This window comes from Montipora foliosa, chromosome 12 (genome assembly GCF_036669935.1).
Source record: "Montipora foliosa isolate CH-2021 chromosome 12, ASM3666993v2, whole genome shotgun sequence".
Lineage (NCBI taxonomy): Eukaryota > Metazoa > Cnidaria > Anthozoa > Scleractinia > Acroporidae > Montipora > Montipora foliosa.
Genome location: NC_090880.1, coordinates 27,721,496 through 27,745,523, shown reverse-complemented (window position 1 = coordinate 27,745,523; position 24,028 = coordinate 27,721,496). Strand labels below are relative to the sequence as shown.

The 24,028-nt window shown below is 39.3% G+C and overlaps 1 protein-coding gene across 1 annotated transcript; it reads right to left on the bottom strand.

The window, feature by feature from the left end:
- Positions 1-668: 668 nt before the first annotated feature.
- LOC137979670 (polypeptide N-acetylgalactosaminyltransferase 2-like) lies at positions 669-21,955 on the bottom strand. Its single transcript, XM_068826982.1, has 15 exons — positions 21,762-21,955; positions 15,942-16,111; positions 14,105-14,203; positions 12,931-12,998; positions 12,272-12,337; positions 10,874-10,995; positions 10,122-10,209; positions 9,068-9,155; positions 7,900-8,003; positions 6,993-7,119; positions 5,276-5,368; positions 4,425-4,508; positions 3,619-3,745; positions 2,061-2,180; positions 669-1,698 (listed from the first exon to the last, which is right to left on the bottom strand). Exons 1-15 carry the CDS (start codon positions 21,870-21,872, stop codon positions 1,543-1,545), a joined length of 1,623 nt encoding a protein of 540 aa, XP_068683083.1. The 5' UTR covers positions 21,873-21,955; the 3' UTR covers positions 669-1,542.
- Between the last annotated feature and the right edge of the window lie 2,073 nt (positions 21,956-24,028).

Sequence of the window (24,028 nt, the reverse complement as noted above, 5' to 3'; positions counted from 1 at the left end):
AATGAGGTCCGCCTGACCAAGCAGCCATTGCTTATTACGGGGAGCTTGCATAAAGCATGCGCAGTTTTTGAGCCACGGACAGAAACCCAATCTCGTCCCCAGAGCCCACGTGTCTTTTGGTCAGCGCGACGACACGGAGCTCTAAAATAATCAATTTTCAGAACTGTGTTGATTGGCTAATTGATTTATCAAACTGCTCAGGCGTAAACTACTGAGTGTAAAATAGCTTGCAATTTGCGAATATGGCGCAAAAATCTCCTTGTCCATAATATCCAACAAACTATTTTTCATGTGGTAAGCTCCACTTTCACCTCCCCCTCCCTCCCCCCCCCCAAAAAAAAAAAATAAATAAAAAATAATAATGATAATGTTGAGACACGGCAGGTTATTTGTGCTACTTCCTGAACAACATCGTGTAGGGTTGGGTGGGGAAGGGGCATTGCTGACGTTTTCTAATGTTAAGGTCCAAACTTTAAAGAATTGGAAAAAGTCTCAAATCTTTTTGTCCAGGATTAAGGCCGCTGGCCTGAAAACAAGCTCGCTCTTTCGATCGGGGACCGAAAATGATAGAGGGATTTCGGGATGTCACCCGATCGCCACGTTCCGAGAAATAGAGAGCTTGCTGAGTCGCTGGCTAGTGCTTGCCTCGCAAGACATTTGACATGTCATAGTTGTACAAAGCTGATCATTCAGATCATATATTATAATCAGTTTTTCGCTAGAGACGGAGAAGATATCGTCACATTAACCTCTTTATGATGAAATCACTGACCACTTTAAAGGCTCTCTCCTCTTAACAAACATCTGTGCAAGTATATTAAAAATTCATAATAACAGATAAAAAGAATATTACATAACTACGTGTTCTAAATTTACACACATTCGGTCTAACAATTCCCTCTTAATCACCTCCGGTTCTGAGCTTACACAAAGCATCTTCTTTTGTATCAAAATTACCAAGAGCAGAATGTATAAAATAGTTATCTCCACAGATTTTTTTTGCAACAGTACGTCTTCGAAAAGTAAAGAGTACATAGACCGATTGCATAAATGGCCACCAAAAACGTATTTTTTTTTGTTTATGTGGTAATTAGACTCACTGGCCTCGTTTGCATGGGCAAAATACAATAGAAATGTCGTTCGAGAGCGAGGCTAGTGAGTCTAATTAGCACATAAACAAAAGAATACATTTTGGGCCGCCATTTATGCAATCGGTCGATAAGATGCTCCAACAATACGCCAGTTTCGTATTCTAACGGTTGGACTGGATCTAGCATGAAATGGAGGCTAATGCGGGCAAATTAATTTGCATTCGAAAAGATTTGCCCGCATTAGCCTCCATTTCATGCTAGATCCAGTCCAGCCGTGAGAATTCGAAAATGGTCTGTTTGAAAACCATGGTCTTATCCATCGCAATTTTCGAAACAACTTACGAAAATCATGACCAAATGAACCAATACAGCTTGAATATTTTCTGCGTCCAGAAGTCGCCGAGATTTCCTAACATAAAAAAATTCCCTATTTCCAAAGAAAGAAATCTTGTCAATTCATGTTAAGTGAGAACTGCCATACTTGAGAGTATCTGACGTTGTGGCACTTGTCTACGGTCACGTGCTCCCCACTCTTGACATCCTTGCTATCAAGACAAAGCCCAGACTGTATATGACGTAATGTGCGCTCCGATGTGTGCTCCCAGAGCTAAAGACAAAGCAAATTGTGTTTGATACTTCAAAACAAGATTTTGGATATGGTCCTGGAGCCCCTGTTCACTATAGCAGTATCACAAGACAGACTTGTGGAAGACAAATACATTTTCATTTCACCCTCGTTTGCAGTCTACCGAAGAGGGACTTAAAATGTCAATCATCGGGAATCTTTTAATGACCTTCACATAAAAAGGCGTAGGGGTTCAAAATGCAGCGAGTTCAACGACTTCTGGGATCGGTTCTGAAACCAACGTTCACAAACATATATACAACAGAACAATGGACCCAAGGGCACTGTGTTCCGAGACCCGAGCATGTCCTAATAAGTGCGCAAGAATGCGCAACCCTACCAACCTGTTTGTTGTCTCCATCTCGACAGCCTTCAATTATAACTGGTTTCCCTGGATTAAAATCTTTTAATGTCAAGCACATGTCATGGTGTCGCACACATCTGTTTTTCGTGAGAGCCCACTCCTGAGAAAAAAAAAGAAGTGTAACACAAGGTTACTTACGATGTACCCTGTGTTGTGTATGTCACGCAACAGAGCACTTCGTGGCTAAGGTGTTTTTAGACAGACAGACAGACAGATTCTTTATTCACCGTTATACATCGCAGCCAAAGGATGAATGACGTATAATTTGAATGTTACAAGCACAGATGAAAAGATGACTATTATAATAAATAATGGACCTGGATATTAACAAGGGAGAACATAACTTCCTTTCATAAAACTTTTGATATAAAAACAACAAAACTATTAAGTTGTAAAGCGTTGATGATTATAGGGACTAAAATGAAATATATGAAAACTCTTCATGTGATAATATATGCTATAATCTAGTTAGTAGTATTCATACGGTGGCATTCTGATGTGAAACTATTCCTTGTATTTAAGATGTTAAAACGAACGTCAAAAGGAGAGGACAGTTCTGAAGGTGTATCTCGGACTATGACACGCGGGCTATAACTTATGCGACTTGTCACCCGGAAAAAGGTTTAAAAAGGGCTTGATACAAGCGTCCATGGCGATCCATCAGTGACTGCATATCGAAGTATGCTAGCGCATTGACGTAGCAAAGATTAGGGCAAACGATATAAAGAACAACAACAAAAAAACCAAGGTCACACACGCTAACACCAACCCGGTGTGGCCAACACATCACGCATGCGCACAATCATTTCACCCGGTGGACAGCTGTTTTGGCCTTGCCTCATCTGCATGGCGTAGCTAACATACCAGGCAACCCAGCTTACCACATGTACGGCATGTGAAGCTGCCACTTAAAGGGGTGCTAAAATCACCCGCCTGGTACGTTAGCTACGCCATGCTGATGAGGCCCATCAAGGCCGAAACAGCTGTCAATGGCTGCTAATTGACCGGGTGAAATGGTTGTGCGCATGCGTGATGTGTTGGCCACACCGGGTTGGTATCAGCGTGTGTCACCTTGCTTTTATTGTTGTTGATATCAAGGAACCTCTTCTGTACACGCTCTAGGTCTTCCAGTGAAGTACGTGGGAAGCGATGCACGGAATGTGCATACGTTCTGGGCATCTTAGGATACTCGGGTTTCTTATCGGTGGTGCTTACTAATACAGGGATATTTTTGCGTACGGAGAAAGCAGAACCCAGCAAGTGCTCTTGGTATCCAAACAGAAAATTGGGGGTAACCATGTATTTTTTTGAGATAATTAAGCTTCAATTTGGAAAAGAACGCCATACATTACTTAATATTTTAAAGCTCTTACAAATATTGTTGATCAAATATCTTTCAAAAATGTCCTTAATGGCAAACAGACCGAATACAACTGTTTAGGCACAACTATGTTAGAAAATATAACCGCTCAGATGTCACGTAACAGAGCACTTCGTGGATACTTCCCTGTGTCACGCTATTCAATGAAGATAATCACCTGATTTCCTGCATGCCCGTGACAATCGAAGATGCCAACAAATCCACCAGCCTGGCTGCTAAGCGTGTCAAGACATTTCTTTCCCTGCTTCAGCTCACCAAACGATACATCCTGTGAGTCAGGAACTCTAGAAAAAAAAACGCTAATTCAGAAGCCCACAATTAACTTCATTGCACTCCAATTTCGCGATCCAATTTCGTGATCCAATTCCGTGATTTAATTTCGTAATCTCGCCAATCCCTTTAGCCCTGATACCACAATGCAAATTCTCTCAACTGTTCTCTTTACATTGTTTTGGCACGAATAAGGAGGATCTTCTCTTTCATTTTCATGACCTGTATGCTTGACAATGCGGTAACATTATAAGGAGAAATTAGATGATGGTCACTATTTGGGGTTAAGAGGCAATAGGTGGTTTTCACCTGACGTCACAGCAGCCATGTTTGTGTACAGAACAATAGAGAAAAAAATCTTTCGGGAATTTAACTCTATTATAATGCAAAACATGAGCCATAATTTGCTATTGTTTTGTACACAAACATGGCCGTCTCATCACGTGATTGAAAACCATCTATACCAAATCGATATTCGACATTCACATCCAGTACCCATCAGATCAAATGCTAAATTCTCGATATTGCGTTTCCTGCACTCTGATTGGCTCACTCAATCTCAGTTATCAGTTCCACCAGATAAAACTTGGTTGGCTCCTTGGCAGTATGTTATTGTATCGATACAATTAACAATGAGAGTGTAAAGTTTGTTGATTCCGCGATTTGCTTGTGCCAAAACTTTAAAATACCTACTGTAAATCAGGGTAGACGTTTTCCAGATACCATTTGAATGATTTGCACTTTAATCGCTCCCGCAGCTCTTTTCTGGACTTCACGCTGAAAATGAAAATAATTTCAGGCATAAAAGTTTGTACTCAAAGAGACATTTTAGAGGCAAAAGAGCTGAGGTATTTTGGAGACCATACTTTCTTTGTACAATTTCGAATCTTTGAGCAAAAACTGCTGCACGATTATCTGGCAAATCAGGCGAAGTTTTGAGACAGCTGATAATACAATAGACCAGTTTTGTATTTTCATGGTTACACTGGATCTAGCATGAAATGGAGGCTAATGCGGCCTCCTTTTCATGCTCGATCCAACCCAACCGTTAGAATACGAAACTGGCGTATTCACTCTTAATATTCAGCTATGATTTCTTCAGGGTTGATTAGAAAACGACGAGGATATTCTAAGGATGCAAAATTAGTAGGCCAAGATTACTATATATGCGACGTTGTTGGATGCAGAGCTTTCAAATGAAAAAGGACGCAATGAAATCTCGAGGGTTTTTCAAAGGAACACGTAAACCGAAGAGGGAACGGATTTAGCAGATGGGGCCTAGGCACCAAAGCTCGGAAGAGGCTGGATTCGAATTCGTAGCCGGTGGTTCACGAAAGATGTTCGCGTCAAAAGAAGAATCATATCTTCTATCTTCTCTTCATTTATAATACTTTCAAGAATCGAAGAAAGAGAATACTATTCATCCCCAAAATAAAGGTACACCGAATTTTGCAGAATAGTCCTCAAAGAATACAACTCCTTTCCTCAAAGATCCCAGTACAGTGTAGACGCTAAAACAAGTCGGTAAGATTAACTAATATCACCTTCCATAGTTGGTGGTTCTTGCCATCGGCCGAGCAGCGTAATAGAAGCGTTTGTATTCATCCATCCATACTTCGGCTGTGCGGCGAGTGTTTCTGCAGAAGAGCGAAATAAATTCACGGGAAGCATCATTACTCCAATACTAAGAGTATTTTTTCAGTTGCCAAACGATTTTTAAATGACCCTTCGAATGAGTTTCCGATTACATGAATGACATGTTCTCAATCTCAAGGGATTAATTAAGGTTTATGATTGGCTGAAAAAGTCTGGTTTCAAAGGAGAAATCAATCCAAAAAGTACTGCGATGCCGGTGCAATGCTACAGTAGATACCAGCTGAGCTACGGACTAGTGATTCAGTTAAGGAACAGGTCAATTTGTTCGGCTCAAGTGTTCCCGTGAAAGACTTGATGAACTGAAGAAATGTACAATTGAAGTGCGGATTATAGACGAAAGAGAGAAGCGATCATCGCACTTCAGTATCTGGACGATTTAAGCCGCCATTAGGGCCGTTTATACAAGAGAAAATAAGCCGCGGCTTACTCTGGCCGCGGCACACATAATACGCGAAAGAAACTATTTATACGAGTATAAACTCCCAGGCCAGGATAAACCGCGGCTTGAGAAAGCCGTGAACGTAGGTTTTGTACCATTTATACGGGGTGTTCGCGTCTTAATGTAAGCCGCGGCTTATTTTCTCTCGTATAAACGGCCCTAATGTTTCTTACAGACTCCTGGAAAATTCAGATGGCTTCCACGGGATTCGAACCCAACCGGAAACGTGATATTTCGCTGAGTATAACTTATAAGTTCTTGTAACATTACTAACAATATACATGAAAAAATTACTCGATTCTGATTGGCTGACAGCCGTGCAGTTTAAGTGTAACACAGTGCAAAAAGCGTAATACACCAGTGCAAAAAGTGAAATACCAGTGCAAATTACACATCGAAATTCTGGATTATGATTGGCTAATAAACAATAGGGTTTGATCAGAACCAATCAAATCTTTTGTTTTCAAATGAAGCGCGTGCGTTTCTTCTGCTTAACCATCTCGAATTTTTTTCATGTATATTATTTAAGAAAAAAAAGACATTTTCCGTGTTTCTATCGAGTTATAGAAACACGAGTGAAAGTTTGGGAGAACGAGAAATGCTGTGGGAACAGGAGCCGCAGGCGAGTGTTTCCACAGCTTTTTCGAGAAATACGGAGTACATGTTTTCTATTTCTTTTAGAAAACAACGCGACGAGAACAAGGAAAACAACTTGTTAACTCTAATTATCAAAATGTAAATTCTCTTTGCTCGCGCCATCACTACGTCAACAGCTCGTGCTAGTTCTGTGTCTCCACTGAGTTTTAGAAACACGATTTTTAAGCAATCAGCGCGCGTATTTTCTTAGGACTGTTTTCTAATAATAAGTAATCAAATGATTTTTCTCGTGCAATTTGGAATAAATAAGCCCTTGTAAATTTTTTCAAAGACGACCAAAATTGCGCGAGCCCGTATTGCATTCGAAATCATGTGATTACCTATACGAAACGCCCTTCGTTGGTATATATTCGTCCAAAAAATATCGCCAATTTTCGCGTCGTTATTCTAACTTATTAAAAAAGGTTTAGTGACGGTCTTTGCCGTTTTAATTAAGTGGGAAGCAAAAGAGTGCTGCTCAATCAAAAGGTTTTATGGGCTTCGCTATGCTACTCAGGATCATCACTTACTTCATGTAAGTATTGGCATTTCCATCCGGAAATGAATACGGATGCCTCTTTCTAAAAACATGACCAACTCTTGAACAAGGAATAATCTCCATACTTCCACCGCACTGCCATGTACGAAAGGAGATTTCTGTTAGGAAGACAAACAGACCACTTAGTTACCTTAAATTTCGGACAGTTTGTAGAGCGAGCCGCGTTTTTTAAGGTTTCTTCGCCATGACGATCATTGCGAGTCAGGGTGCGTTCCATTCGACCAAAAATTGCCAAGAAGGGATCAAATGGTGCAAGAATTTCCCAAAATAAAATTCCGGGATTGCGGGTTCATCTCGGGAAGTTGACCTGACATTCCATAATAATCGGATCAATAGGAAACTAACGTACCATTGATCCGTTCCTATCCGGGCCAATTGAGGTTTTGCACGGCAGCCATATTGCATGGCAGGAACAATGAAAATGATTTGCATTAGAAAGAACATTTGTTCCCATAGAAAAAAGAATCTATCGTTCCTGCCATGCAACATGGCTGCCGTGCAAAACCTCTATTCTTTAACATGAAACTCGATAAAGTGATCACCTAGATTCGGAAAATGCTGTTCCACTAGCCAAACGGGATTTTCAAATTCTTAAAAGGGGATCTTTGGTCAAAAGCGCCCTCGGTTCCAGCTCTCACCATAACAGGAAGTAAAATTTCGAAGTCTTTCTTACAAACACAAGTCTCCATACATACGAAAAGTTTAACTTACTAATAACACGAGAAAAGCACAATTAGCCTCGCTTTGAGAAAGAGCTTGCCTGATGCAAACATTACAGTTCAGATCGCCAGTGGAACACAATGCAGTGCAGGCTATTAATTTCCTAAACGTCTTAAACGTTCCCCTTCCTGTTAATTGGCCATCAACCGCTAGCTCACCAAAATTTTCTCCTCCCCAAATGTCCATCATGACGTCATACTGGCCTAGCTTGTCGAACCAGGCCTTGTCAACTACAAACAACCCACCAGCTATCATCGGAGTCCTGGGAACAAAGAAACAAGAAGAGCAGCTTTCATTCACTGGGAGGTCAAAAGGAGCTTTTCTTTACACTTCCAGTTTTCAAAAGAGTTACTTTGTCACCACACAAACAAGACGAGATACTGAAAATTACTAATCCGATAACTGTTATGCAAAACTTGCGGGGCCATTTTCTATTGTTTTGTATACTAACATGGCCGTCTCATCACGTGGATGCAAACCAAGAATTGTGCGTATTCGTGTTTAATTAAAGAAACGCAAAAGTAAGAAGTAAAGCAACCATATTTAACGTCGATAACTCGTAACAGTAATTCAACTGATCAACCTGAGCTCGACGGTGCGCTCATTTTACTCCCAGCTCTCCATCGGTGCTCCGTTTTACGAGTATTTAAAGCTACTTAAGGTATGCAGAACGGAAAGAAGTCGAAACAAGGATGTGAGATCCGGGAATCGAACTTAGGACCTCTTGCACCAAGGCCACCACACCGTCTACACCACCCTTGCTGCTTGCTCTTTGACGTAACCAATTTGAAATCGATCGTTGACCGAAAAGAGATCGGCTCTAAGCTGGGGTCTCCCCATTACTCTTGTCTGTTTGTTTGTTTGTTTGTTATTCATTTCTTTGAGCAGGTTGAAGTCTTGGCAGCTATTTCAGCTGACGTGGACTTGGTATACCCACCCACCCATACACTTTAAAAGGACAGCCACAACACTGGGAACTCCACACCCTACTCTGCGAATAGCGTGTAGGTTCTTTAACGCCCCACAGGGAACTTACGAACATGGAAGATATTTGTGAGACGGGGCCTACGGTTTATAGTCCTTATCCGAGAAGACTTGAAAGTCTAACCATTTGCTGGTGCAATTACAAAGGCAGCACTTTCTCCTCAGTTATTTTTCAGACCCTGAATGTTAGTCCGACCGAACCCGCGACCCCCGCACGAAAACCCGATGCTCAACCCAATGGCCCACCAGTCGTCCGTTCATGACCATAAACAGATACAGAATCCTTTATTTGCTACCTCATGCACTACAAAAGTTATATGTGGACAATATAAGAGCGTGTACCTTATCGGCGCTATTGGGGCGCTTCTGCGAGCTTTCTTCTCTTTTGGTGTCAAATTGTCCCATTTGAAATGAAGACTCCAGTCGAATCCTAAACAAAATGAGCTTAGCTTAATGACGCTTTGTTACCAGCACCCTGTCATTTTGTAAATGCGACACGCCCAGCAGCGGCCATTCCAAAACTGGAAAGAGAGTTTAAGATACGGCTACGGCAAGGAGAACGCCAGAAAGTGATTACACTATTGGTTACAAGAGGAAGAATCGTGTTGCACGTGCAGCACGCATTTTAGTGGATTTCCGTGGCGTATTCCGCAAACCAAAAACGTGAAATGGGTTTGAAGACAACGCTAGCATACAGCAGTGAATCATTCACTAGGGAGTTTTAGCAACGACGACGGAAACAGAAACGAGAACGTCATTACAAAACATAAATTCTCATTCTTGTAATCACTTCACGACTATTCCAAGTTTTTTAATGTGAGAAAGGTATTGCAGTCCCTCAGGAATGAAAACGTTACGAGCGGCGCTTTATTTAGGGGTGAAAATGAAAATTTATCTTCAAATGCTGACGTCCTTCATAAAACCTCAAATTTGGTCATTTCACGTTGTTGTTTTGCCGACGACGGCAAAGAAATAGACAAAAATGAAAAACGCACGTGCAGAGCGTGCAAAGCTATTGTCTTTGGCCACTAAATATGCAAATATATGAAGTTCCAGTTAAAGTCGCCGTTGTCGTTGATAAAGCTCCCTATTCTTTACTTTTACTTCAAATCCCTCCGTGCGCATTCAGTTGTAGCCGGGATATTTCACCTATAGTTAACGCCAACGAAGTGCACTAATCAAGGTGACGTTTTAGTTGACAATAGGAGGTTTTCGCGCGCTGTCATCGCCGCCATGTTGGGGAACGAAAACAAAAGATCTCTCATTAGCATATTTTGTTCGTCCACCAGAAGTCGTACATTTCTCTATTGTTATTGGTGTTTGTAGAGGTCGGTTGAAAACGCCCTATGGCCTTGCCGATGCCAAAACTCTCTACTGACTTCAGTGCACCTCATACCTCCTTTAATATCAGCTGAAGCTCCGAGGTAATTAAAATCATCCATGTTGATAACATCGATAATTGGACTAACTACTGTTGTTCTATCCTGAAATGGAGAGGAAAGATATTCATTTACCTTTTATTAACAATGAAACGGGCTCGTGAATTTTTCCTTCAGTTAACAAAACAAAGTCAACTTGGTGTTGTCGGTGACGTGACGCTTTGACAGTCACGTCTCGCGCGTAACGCGAGCTTGGACCGCCTATGGTGCCACGAACTCGTGAGAAGGATGATAACTCGGTTGCTTGGCAACGGGAGAAAAGCCCTTTGGACGAGTCCTCTGAGCAGGATTAGGACCTGTTCCTCCTATTTAGCCACTGTAAGAACTCCTGGGGGGTGGTAGGTTCAAATCCCGTCCAGGGGACTCTGAATTTTCAATGATCCTTTCATCCAATTGACCTTTTACCGTTATGTGCTTAGTAACCATCACCCGGCCTTTAAATGAAAGTGAGGCTGGAGTTGATCTTGTTATGATACAGACCTCCCTGCTGTTCTTATGTTAATAATGTTGTCCTCATACTAATTAGTTGGAATTAACATAAGAAAAGCAGTGAGGTTTCTATCAAAACGAGGTCAACTCTATCCTCGCTTTCATTCATAGGCCACGTAACTAAGCACACAACTGTAAAATGGTGTTGACTATTGCCAAGAGACTAACTTATCAGGACATTTAATATGAATCACAAAACAAACCTGCCAGGTAAACTTACTTGCACTATTCTATTAAGTAGAGGTTGTAACCAACCCGAATTACATTCACAGTGACTATCAAGAAAGGTCAATATTTCACTAGAGGCAAAGTTTGCTCCTTTCACACGTGATCTTATGAGACCTGATACAAAAGAAATAAATAAAAATATATATTAATTCACTTGTGTCTATGATTCTGGTGCTGAATATGAACAAGTCATTACATCAACTGATCCACACAGGTGTCTGAAACAAGAGAAATGGCAGCCATTTTGCTGTCTGAGACTAATTATTCTCCAAGAATTAGACTCTATTGATTTTGTAAGCCATTCTCTTTTATGTTTTGGTCCTAAAAATCAATAGCTACTGATCATGGGTGAATAGGCTTTACATGCAGAAACTGGGAAATGCAAACTAAGTATGCTGAGACAACTGCAGGTAAGACAACCATCTCTTGAACTTATTCTGTGTTTCTTTTCATCTGATTTTCTGCTCTTCCACAAAAACATACATACAAATACACAACTTTGTTTGAACAAAGCATTTGACAAAACCATTCTGTGATTTCTTCTTTTTTTTACAGTGGGAAGAAAAAAAGTGCATAATAATAATATTATTAGAAACCATATTTATCGAAGTGGAGGTGTCTAGTGGTGGATATTTACAGAGCTGCAGAGCGGCTAGGTAATATCCACCATTAGTATAACCCAACAAAACCATTCTGTGATTTCTTCTTTTTTTACAGTAGGAAGAAAAAAAGTGCATAATAATAATATTATTAGAAACCATATTCATCGAAGTGGAGGTGTCTAGTGGTGGATATTTACCGAGCCGCAAAGCGGTTAGGTAATATCCACCATTAGTATAACCCAACTAGTAGACTAATGCAAATGCTGCATTTTGATTGGCTACGCTACTAGAGGACTATTAATAATAGTCCTCGAGTAGCGAAAAGCGTGACGTTTTCTTTCGTTTTATTCCCAAGTAAATATATTTTCAACTTGCATTTGCTAACTTTATCATTGCCTTTTCTGTCCGACTAGTTGGGTGATACTAAAACAATTAGACCCTTTGCCCTCAAAGGCCACGGGTCAATAGCCCATTCGGCTTAGCCCTTGCGGGCTGCGGGTCTAATTGTTAACTAGTCACCAACACTGTGGTGAATAGTTGTTTTAGTATAATACTAAAACAGTGAGATAATATCCATGTAGAACAAAAAGATGATTTAAACTCATTTATTTGTGCATAGATTACAACATTTTCGGGCACAAATTCCACACGAATTGCTTGGAGGTGAATAGCAAAGGATAACTGGAGTTTGAGTAGCCAATCAGCGCATGCGTTCAACGCTATATCCACTGTTTTAGTATGTACTAATAATTACTATTCTTTACAATCTAATGAAATGGATATTTCACCTTCTCGTTTGTCATTTCTCAGCACTGAAACTTTTGGAAGGCCAAGCAAAAGCTCTCCATCAGCAGCTACCAGGGAAAAAAAATTGCACCAGTCCAAACATTTAACATTTTGTACTACAGTGTAGTTCAAAAAGTACATGCAGATTATTGTTGTCACAACAAGTTCAATAATGATAGGGGTGGGGGGTAATCCTTGCACTTACATGTAACTGCACAATTTAAGCAATAATAATAATAATAATTATTATAATTATTGTTTCTCATCGACACCTGAAAAGTTCAGGTGGTTTCAACAGGATACGAACCGATGACCTCTGTGATGCCGGTGCAATGCTCTAGATAACAACTGAGCAAAGAAGCCACTCAGATGGAAGCAGGTCAATTTGTTGGGATCATGTGTTCCCGTGAAAGGACACAATGAATGAAAGAAAATAACGTACATTTGAAGTGTGGGTTATTGACAAAAGAGAGAAGTAATTGTCGCACTTATGAGGACAATTTAAGCAATTGTCTCTTAGAGACACCAGAAAAGTTCACGTGGCTTCAAGGGAATATGAATCGATGACCTATGCAATGCCACAAAATGCTCCACCAATTGAGCCACGTGTAATGTGGCACTTCAATGGTCTACAAATTATTAAAATACAGCTGTAGCTTACCATTATCACTGAAATCATCCACCAATACTATTTCTTTAATTAAGTTTGGAGGACTTCTATTTAAAATACTGAAAAATAAAAAAAAAAACACAAGAATTACTTGGTTGGCAAATCCGTTGTAAGTTGGAGCTTTTAAAAAGCATGCATTGGTGTACCTTATTAAATACAGTCATGTATTTCAGTCAAAATCCACTGTCTACTGCAATGGCAGAGGTTTCGATAAGTTAACTTTTCTTTACTCACAGTCACTAACAACATTATATAATAATAATGATAGAGCGGTTTTCAATTGAGTTTCGAAATTAATTAGCGAATTGCTTAATTGGCTTAGCATTACTTCACTCAGTGATTGGTTCAAAGTTCTTTCCCCATTTGATCGGTCTACTTGATTGTCTCCGTCCTTTTGATTGGTAAAAGTAATTACTTTGGTTTTGGTTTTACGACACTCGATTGAAGGCACCTCTAATACGATGTAGTAATAATAATTATAATAATAATAATTATTATTATTACATAACTAACGAAGTTAAGGTTTACCAGTTCCAGCACTTGGACGCCTTCAATTTGACTACTGTCTGTTTTCCTGTTATCATACAGTGGTCTCATCGATCAGTGGTCCATTCAGAGGATTATGCCAAGCTGACCACATTGCTAAAGGAAAGGCCAGACCACAACACTGGGAACTGAGTGCCCTACTCTTTTCGACAAGTGTGTGGGATCTTTAACATCCCACAGGATTATGAACATTGAAGGGTTGTGAGGCGGGGACTATGTTTTATACAGACAGGTCCTTACACGAGAAGACTTGAAAGTCAAGCGATTTTGCGGATGTAATTACAAAGGCAGCACTTTCTCCTCAGTTATTTAAGACTCAGAGTGTTGGTTTGGCCGGGGTCAAACTCACGACCTCCCACATGGCAGCCCGATGCTCACCCAACTGAGCCACTGGTGTGCGCAATTAATAATAATAATAATAATCATCATCATCATCATCATGAGAGCAAATACTGCGCAAAGGCCAGAGTATTTTCTAGATACAATGAAGCAAGGTCAGATTTGAGGAGAGGGGCAAATAGATGCTTTATGATGCTTATCGAAATCAGCATACAGTTCATCCGGACATCACCATTTTACCTAGAGCTTGTATGAAGTGCAAAATTTAATAATCTTCTACCTTCTAACAGTTCTAAGAAGTGTTGATCTGCCCTCATTATGGAATGTTATAATCACAGATGTTGCAGGGAGATCTTCTGGATATTCTTGGTATCGGCACCTCGCAAAAGGAAAATAAAATGAAAGTAAGAAAACAGAATCAAAAGAACCAGAGAGCCACTTACAACAAGGTAAGACTTATTGAGGATTCATGAGTGGATCAGTTAAGTTAATTCTTGAAAAACATCAGACAAATAATGTACATGTAACATAGATTGGGTCTAGGGTTTAAATTCCATAAAATATACTTCATAAATTTACTAAATTAGTATGCTCTGTCCAATACACTATTGCCTAAGTATGTTTTTTTTTTAATAATTGAGAGTACATCTAATATCACTTACCGTAAACGTACAGGTATAAGCCGCACTTTTTTTCACAAAATTGAAGCCAAAAATCAAGGGTGCGGCTTATCCATGGATACAGCTGTGTTTGGAGTTCTCAAAAACCTAATTAATATTCATAAAAATTGTTAAGATGTCAAGAAATACACATAAGAAACTGAGAGCATGTTGCTGTAGTTCATTGACTTTTTCATTCAGTGGTGGCACCCAGAGGAGCCGTTTGTGTCTTCGAGTGTTTATCAGCGAGTCTTCCTCTCCAAGAGTTCTTTTAAGCGATTAATTTTCGCTTTACTCGAACAACTAAACACCAACGTACAAGGAATCTACATTCCTCCGCACAGCTGTTTGCAGTGACGTCTGCGGCTAGTCACTTCCACGCATATCTTTTCGCCACGTGCAATAAAGTACCACAAAATTTGCGAGTATTTGCGAGGTAAATGGCCAACTGTTTCGTTGTTTTTTTTTTACCACCTTCATGGCAAATTAATTTTTGTCGACTGCATTATCAGGCTCCTGCTCCTGTTGTGTCCTGAAGTATTGTAATATTAATTAATGAAATAGAAACTGAAATGATTGCATCAATGTGCGTGCTTTCTGTGTTATGCCCAGACGATGGCCAGGCCCTAGCCCAGACTCCTCCCAACATTAATAATTTTAAATCTTGGCTACTAAACACTTGTTTGTTTGTCTTTTTAATGCCGAAGGAATTTCATGTTTCGCAGTGATAATCTTGAAAAAATCGGATCGAAAGAGCATTTTAAGTTAAAGATGATGTAAACCCCAATGGAAAAGGAGGTACGACAAATGAAATTTTGCTTTCATTAGACTTGATAAATGTGAAAAATAGCCACAACTTCTATGTCGGTGTTTCGAAACCTTCATTGTTTGTCCTTCGTTGTTTGTAGCAATACAACTCTACTGAAACTTCAAACTGTATTGTTTTTATTTTTTTCCAAAATCTGCACTTCCAAATCAGGGGTGCGGCTTATCTACAGATGCGGCTTATACACGGACGTTTACAGTATTTATTCAGCCACAATATCCCTCAATGCTAACAACCAAAACCTCCTATCAGATTCTTGGAATGATTATCAATTGATAAAGAAACTATGACGTTATTCAACAGAGCTCAGGGATTGAAGCTGTGAACAATTTAAATATCAGGCAACAGGTTTGAGAGATAAGATTTGCCAAGAGATAATAAAGCGTCAAGGAAAAGAAAATATTGTTAAATTACAAGGTTAGGAACACAATTACATGTATATCTGGCATGCTAGACAGGCCAGAGTCTAAGTCAGAGTTACATGTAAGTTCCTGTGATAACATTCCTCTAAAACTTTATCAACACACAGTTAACTCAGTCTAATGCCAGACAATTTTACTTGTCAGCTGGCGGCGTCCTAGGGTCTTTGAGGTGTCAATAGGTTAATTTTGCTTTGATTACTAAAACCTTACTGTGAGTGTCTTGTGTCTGGAATACTCCTGTCTCCACCCAGTGCATCACTGGCTGCTTGATTAAATTGATTCCTATTATACTTGTCTTCGCCCTCCTTCAATGCCCCACCTTTCAAGTAGGCTTCCTCACTAAATGGTGGTCTTCTTATACCTTCTTCTGTATGGATATACTAAAACGATGACAGAGTTCATTAATTAAAAGAGAAGTATTACATTTTTTTGTTAAAGGAAGCGAAAGGAACTTTATTTAAGTGTCTAGTCTTCTAGTGCTGGAACACTAATAATAATGGGAACGCTGTAAACTGAAATCAAAAAATTAATGTACAGTAAGTCAAATCAAATGTTGGTTTTTGAGGAGAAGGAAAAACCAGAGTCCAAATTAAGAGAAAAACCTCTTGCTGCAGTGAGTGCAGAACCAACAAACTTAACCCACAAATCATGCTGAGTCTGGGAATCGAAACTGGGCCACATTGGTGGGAAGCGAGTGCTCTCACCACTGCGGCATCCATGCTCCCTTATTTTAAGATGAGGTAATTATGGTAAATCGTAAATCCACTGGAAAGTGTGGTCCAGTGGATTTACGATTTACCAAATATTATGATAATAGACCACACTTTTCTTGACTGCCAATTTACCTCGTCTTTTACTCGTCAAGTGGTGGGGTGGTTTTATGGCACAAACAATACCAGTTTCAATCCAGAACCTAAGGAAATAGTGTTTGGCTCGTTTAAGCAATGCCTTGCTGGGCATGAGGCTGTGAGAAAGTTTAATTATACTTTTTTATACATGATGTATTACATTTATTCAAACAAGCTAAAAGAGAGCTCGATTATTTTATCTGAATTTGTTAATAAGATTAATTTTAAATACAAGGTTGAGAAATTTACATGATTTTATTTACTTTATTCACCCTCTTTGATTGATCACTCAGTTCTCGTGCATGTCAGATCATGATTTGTATTTGTTTTCTTTTCTTTTATTTATATATATGGCCTTGCGCATGATGTTGGTTACCACTCGCGTAACATTTTGAGTGACATTAGAAAACTCTCAATTTTGGTGCTTATTATAAGGTTAGGGTCATAAAATTTTGGGAAAATATTGTAGAAAGTATGTGCAATCTGTAAATGATGGTTGTTTATTGCCGAGCACCCGGGCAATCGAGATCAGAGTCCGCAAAAAGCCAGGTTCAAAAATTTCCCTCTGCTTAGTGAAAAACGCTCCGGACTTAATCCTCTTAATTTTCGTATTAAAAGAAAAATAGGCGAAGATCGTGGCAAAAAATCCATGCACATAGATTGTGTTTACCGTTACGAGTCAGTTCTTTTCTCTTTAAAGCAGGGTTAAAGATAAAAGGTCTTGTTTACAATGTCACGCTGACTTACCACCCAAAAAATTCATCTTTGTGGTCTAAATGATGCCTTTCGTTCCCGTTCTTATCGTTCCTATCGTTCCCACTTCGTCAAATGCGTTCCATTTTTCGTTCCTTAAGAGCAAATAGTGCCTTATCGTTCTCAGCTGTCGTGCCCATCGTGCCCGATCCTTTCGTGCCCACATGACCATAACCTGCGCTCGCAGGCTTACGTGACCAAAGAAATACTCAATCGCGCCCAAAACCGGAACCGGGCTGATACAAGAAACGTTCGAGAAGACATTCATGAAAATTGTGTTCTGTTTGTTTACCATTGGACCTCTTGTTTCTTTGTCTGAATTATTGCCAGCGATATCATTATATCAAGTGTCGGGCGAATTGATCGTTGAGTTACCCGAGAATCCGCCGTAATTTACAAATCGACCGTTCTGTAGATTAAAGACGTCAAAAGATCCGGATTTTAAGATCTAAATCCGGATTTCCCAATCGAAAGCACACTAAATGCCAATCGAGGTTTGCGAGAAAAGATTTTAACAATCCAACCATAATTTTGATTGCCTGTTGCAGCCGAGATTAAATTTCCGATAAGCACTAAATTGGCTTTCCAAAAGTCGCTTTGCAGAAACAATCTCAGCTCATCTTTATCATATTAAATGAAGTTTAGCAAAATAATTAATAGTTAAGCAAAGTAAGTGAGAAGTTTTCTTTTAAAGCGAAGACAGGGACAAAACTCACCTCGTGCAAACTTCTTGATCTTGCGGCAACTCTTTCTGTTTGACAGTGTTCAGCCTTTTATACTACGAGTACTTACTGCATTTGCGGCGTCGTGCAAGGAAACGCAGATTGTATAACTGTTCAATGGGATTACCAAAAGAAAATACTGAGACATGATTTTCCATTCATTACTTTTATTTTTGTCTTTTTTTTTTTTGGCATCAAATGGGAGTTACAGCAAATGTTATAAACGCGACGGCTTTCGCGCGAAAAATCTGGGCACGAAAGGAACGATAAAGGGCTCGATGTATGAAATATGCAAATTATTAGGCACGAAAGGAACGATGTACAAACGAAGGCACGAAAAGCACGAAATCATGGAACGATAACAAGACTCCATAGGCACAATCGGTGAACGAGAACAAGGCACGAAATGCACGATATTTGGATTCCCTGTTCAAAGGGCACGAAAGGCACGATCAACTTGTTTGTTACGCCGTAAGTGCGGATTTGTGAGTGTTTTTAAAAATTAATTTAAGTCTCCCTTTGCGCTGGTAAAATTAATGTGCCTTTAGCTTGAAAATACCAAAAGTTTTGTCTTCTGTCAACACACATTTGGACTAATCACAAACTAAGTGGGCATCTGTGGACAATAAAACATAACCAAACTTGAGTAAATCATAGAATATCACAGTGATAAGCAACATCGTGCGCAAGGCCATATGTATCTTGTGCAATGTAAACTTCTTTTATGTTAAATAAATTACGAAAAAAAAAAAAAAAGTAAATCCACTGGAAGTCTTTCTGATTAATGGCAGCAGTAACAGGGCTCGAAATTGCGACCAATACAGTCGCATTTGCGACTACATTTTTCCCTTTGCGACTAAAATATCTGGTGAAGTCGCAATTTTGCGACTTCTTGACACCTTCGCTCTTTTGAAACAAAAGGGTTAGCAGTTGCCACTTTGCTGCTAATTTTGCTAACATAAATAAATAAATGACAAAATTATTTGTTTTCTCGCTGTGAATTTTCTCTGAAGATAGCGTAATTGTAGAGTAATTTAGCTGCGATATTCCAGTGTACGTGCACAGCTCCATTCCTTCGATCATTCGCCATTTTCAGCAGTTTCTTTACACACAAGTATTGCGGGCTCATATTTTTTTGCTAAACCGCTGACAACACAATGCAGTGCAGCGATTTTGCGACTAAAATTTGCGAAATTGCGACTAAATTTTTGTATCTTATCGCAAAATGCGAGTGGATTTTTTCATTAATTTCGAGCCCTGAGTAACATAACCAAGATAATTCCTTTAAACCTTTATCATCATAATATTGTCTTTCGCCTTCATCAACTTGAGAGAATTCAGAGTGACTGGTGTTTACATTTTTCAAAAGATTATTTTGTACCGTAAAAAAAAAATATCAATCAGCAACATGACCCAATGGTTTGGAAGGCACAGTCTGATTGCATGAGACTGCACCAGGTCATATCCCAGTTGGACCTCCAAATGGAACAATAATTAATAATGCCTTTGGCATTACCATTATTTACAGCTGTAACTTCACCTGTCCATGCTTTGTAACCCACCAACAATAACTGGCTGTCTCCTTCCAGTTCAGTTTTTTAATCCCACACAGCACCACAAAATTCTTAGCTTTAAAAGCTACATGTACATGTATGGTATAGAAATAAAGGCTCTTTTTCTTTTTTCTACTTATTTGACAAAATGAATCACAGAATACATGTAGGTGGTTTGCATGTTACATCATGGTCACTCTCGCTATCTTATTTTGTTTGTTATCATCCACCATTCGTATATTTTGCCGGTGTTGGTTGTAAACCAACAATAATAATAACTATTCAGGGCTCGAAATTAACGAAAAAATCCAGTCGCAATTTTGCAACAAGATACGAAAAATTTAGTTGCAATTTCGTAAATGTTAATCACAAAATCATTGCGCTGCATTGTGTTGTCAACGGTTTAACAAAACAAAATATGAGCCCACAATACTTGTCTGTAAAGGAAGCGCTGGAGAAAAATGTGCAAGTAACATACATCACAACTAAATTTCACTACAATTACGCTATCTTCAGACTGAAAAAAAATTCATGGCAAGAAACAAAATAATTTTGTCACCTCTTTATTTATTTCAGCAAAGTAGCAGCAAAGTGGCAACTGCTAACCCTTTTGTTTCATAAGAGCGAAGGTGAAAACAAGTCGCAAATTTGCTACTTCTCCAGATATTTTAGTCGCAAAGGGAAAAATTCAGTCGCAAATACGACTGTATTGGTCACAATTATTTCAAGCCCTGCTATTATTGTTTCAATGTTATTTGAGTTGGCTGAAAGGTTGAACCACATCATGACATCTTGTCAAAATAATCTTTGTATGCTGCCAAAATGTTGCATGTTATAAAAGCATTATCAATCATTCAGAGCTATTTAAGTTTACAGAATCAAAAAAGAAGGTAGACAACTTTTACATTGTGAAAGTTAAAATGAGTCAGGTAATTAATTTTCCCGAATATTTTGTGATGGGCTGCATGCCCAGGGAGTTTTTTGGTGTGTTTGAGGCGGCATTCCCAGGGAGTATTATTAAACTTGAAATGCTGGGGACTAATAATAATTATTATTAATGTGATTGTGATTATTCTTTGTGCAAGATACACTCTTTCTCTTTTGAGGCAGCAAAGCAGTGGAACAATTTGCCTGATAAGTTGAGAACTACAGAATCGCTTTCACTGTTTAGAAAAAAACTCAAACGGATGACACTTTCCTCATCCAGCTGTAATTGTATTTCATGTAAATAAATCACCCGTCTTCACACCTTTAATCTGCTCACTTTGTACATGGATTGTTGTTGTTTTTTTTTTTAATTTTTTATTTTCATTTTTAAAATTCTATTTTGTTATTATTATTATTATTATTATTATTATTATTATTTATCTATTTAATTATTTATTTTTTTTCTTTAAATACAATATTGCACATTTGCATTCAAACGAGCTTTTGCTCATTTGCAATATGTGGGTAAATAAACTTACTTACTTACTTACTTACTTATAATGCTAAAATAACAATAAATATTAATTATCATAATTTTTTTCTATTTTTGGCATTAATCACTTTGTCAAATCGCGGGCAAAAAGACTGCGCCTTACTTCTGCCTTGAATAGTCACAAGTTATAGCCAAATACTGAAGGTTATGCATTAAGTATTAAATAATTCATGAATGTGTTTACGTCTTCACACAGCGATGTTCACGAATGGGACATTCCATTTTTTATCCGCACCCCCCCCTATGGAAGGCATTTTTCCGACAGGTCCCTTTTGCTCTGAAATCAGATTCCAACAGGTCCCTTTCACGTCTGAAGTTAGATTCCGACAGGCCCGTTTTTGTATAGAACAGACTCCCGATTCCGACCCCCTAAACTGGAGCAGAAAATCCAGATTCCGACAGGGTCCTTCTTGACATTTAAAAAAATGCCTTCCATAGGGGGGGTGCGGATAAAAAATGGAATGTCCCAATACAATGAGAACGTTCGGCCTCTTTTCGCCAGTTTAAATTTTTAAAGAGATGCCTATGTAATAAATCTTAACTGCCTCTAACTTCATCAGACATCTACGTTAAACAATCACTTAGCTGCAGAGTGTAATTAAGCTTTATATTAATCGCACACGCTGAGAACGAGCGAACCGAGAAATCAATATTAAAAGCAAGAGATTCCATACCTTTGGAGGATCGTTCTGTAAAAAGCCAGAACCTAATAAGAAATACAATGTTCCAAACAGCCACAGCAATATTAAGAAGAGGATGATAATCCGTTTTCTTCTAATAATCATGATGTTCCTTCTATGGAAAAATATCGGAGTCCTAGCTGTGTTTCAATGAGAGATGTTCCCATATTCTTGGAGACGACGCTTGATATGCTTGGTAACCAGGTGTCACCCACAAAGATGGCAAACGCATACGGTAGGCACGCAGTTCGTGCAAAACAATTTAGGCCCTCCACACACGAGGGAAGTTGTTATGGACGACTGTTTACAGTCGACAACTTACTTAAATCGACAACTGTTAATGTTAGAAAATGTGTTTCCACAGACGAAAAGTTTGGTTTTCAATAACCTACACGTGTCGGGTCACCCAGTCCTACCAACAAAATACAGTACCGACTGAAGTTTTTAGCTTTCAAAACTTGCCCAAATTGTGTCGGTAGGTCCTGGAAAGGCCAGAGACACAACTTCACTCGTAAACCACTATGTTTACAACACAGAATTTTAGGCGTCCCAGTCTGCATGAAACCACCTCTCAACTCTGTCTCCAGAAGACCAGACACACACGGTTCTTACGTTACGTTTATGCCTGTAGACTCAAGTACTAAAATCTCAAATCCTTGTTAAAACTAACAAGCATCTTAATTTTTTTTGGCAGGCTAGGTATCGGAGAGCCTGAACATTTATGCATGCGCTGACGGAACTTTTGAACAAGAGAGAAAAATGTAGTACCTCCAGACACCGGCGCTGGAGCGTCGTACCAAACGAGTCATCCCGGGATTTCGGCCCGTGCGATCGCTTTTGGACGCAGTTGGCCCTTCGCTGCTTTCTGCTACCGACCTCGCCTCCCGGTACGGCATTGAGGGAGGGATATGTCGGCCCCTAAACCATATGAGACAAATCCCACGCCTACTCACAGCTCCAAACCGCCTTAGTCATTACAATTTAGCGTAGGATTTCGATAGCTTATATATTCAAGAGAAAAGTCATTTTATCTGTCATGTGGTAAGCACTGCAGTCGCAGAAAACAAAGTGTACGCACGCGCCCTGCTAAAGGTAACATAAACACGTGCTTAAAGTTTATTTCGTCGCGAATTTCAGAATAACTAGAAGAGCTAATGTCTTCGAGGCATTACATTTACAGCTAAAATACATAGCATATACAGATACCTACTAAATAAACAATATTAAAAGATATGTTAATTAAAAAGAAAAGCCGCTGTACAGAATGCGGTCCTTGATTCTCTTTTAAAACCAGTAAACTCAGTGGTAAGGATAAAATCAGATAGCGCATTGCCCAACTTAGCTGATAAGAAAGAAAAAGAACTGCTTTGTCGCGAATTTTCTAAAATAAAAACTTGTTCAGAAATCAAACGTTTAAGTTAACAACACACACCAGGGCTATTCCTTAGTATGTGGCTGGAAATCTACTTCTCACTACTTTTTACCCCGGCTGCGCTTCAGCCATTTGATGAGGGCCTATCTGCCCTTGCTTTTCAAGTTGCCTGGTTTATGTCCAAAAAGAATTCTAGGTAATTCTGCCACTCCATGACAAGGGAAGATCCCCGATTCTGATTTCATCGTTTTTTTTTATAAGTGTCGGGTCACCCAGTCCTACCAGAAAAATTTAGCACCGACTGAAGTTACGTGTAGTAACAGTCAACGGAAAACCCACCAAATCGCTCAAATTCGCCATTTTCAGCCGCAGAAATGACAATACACAACAACTGAGGTAGGTTTACGTTTCTTTTTTGAGCTTTAACATAGTCATTTCACGGTGTGAGTTTACGATATTAGGACTCTTCAATATTTCCCATACATTTCTTTATATTTCGAACATACAAACAGACACACTCTTTGTGTGGGCTCCCTGTGTTCCAACACGAAACCGTTGACATTTGTCACGTGACGCCTCACAGGCCCCTGAAGCTGAGTTTGAGGGAAAGCAACAAAAATATAAGGATTAGTATGGGAATCCCGATAAAAGGCCTGAGAAGATAATTTTACGAAAAAATTCTTAATTAAAAAGCTTAACCTTATTGCCTTTGTTGGTCGCTTCCTTCCTGTGTGTTTTTTTTTTTACCAGATTCGACGCGAAGTGATCCATTATCAGCTCCTCGGTTGTCAAAGGTCCGAAGTTATACATGAAGGCGACTCAGGAATTCTCGGCTGGATGTCTCCTGATGGTATAAATATCCATCAACAAAAGTTTAAAACATAACACA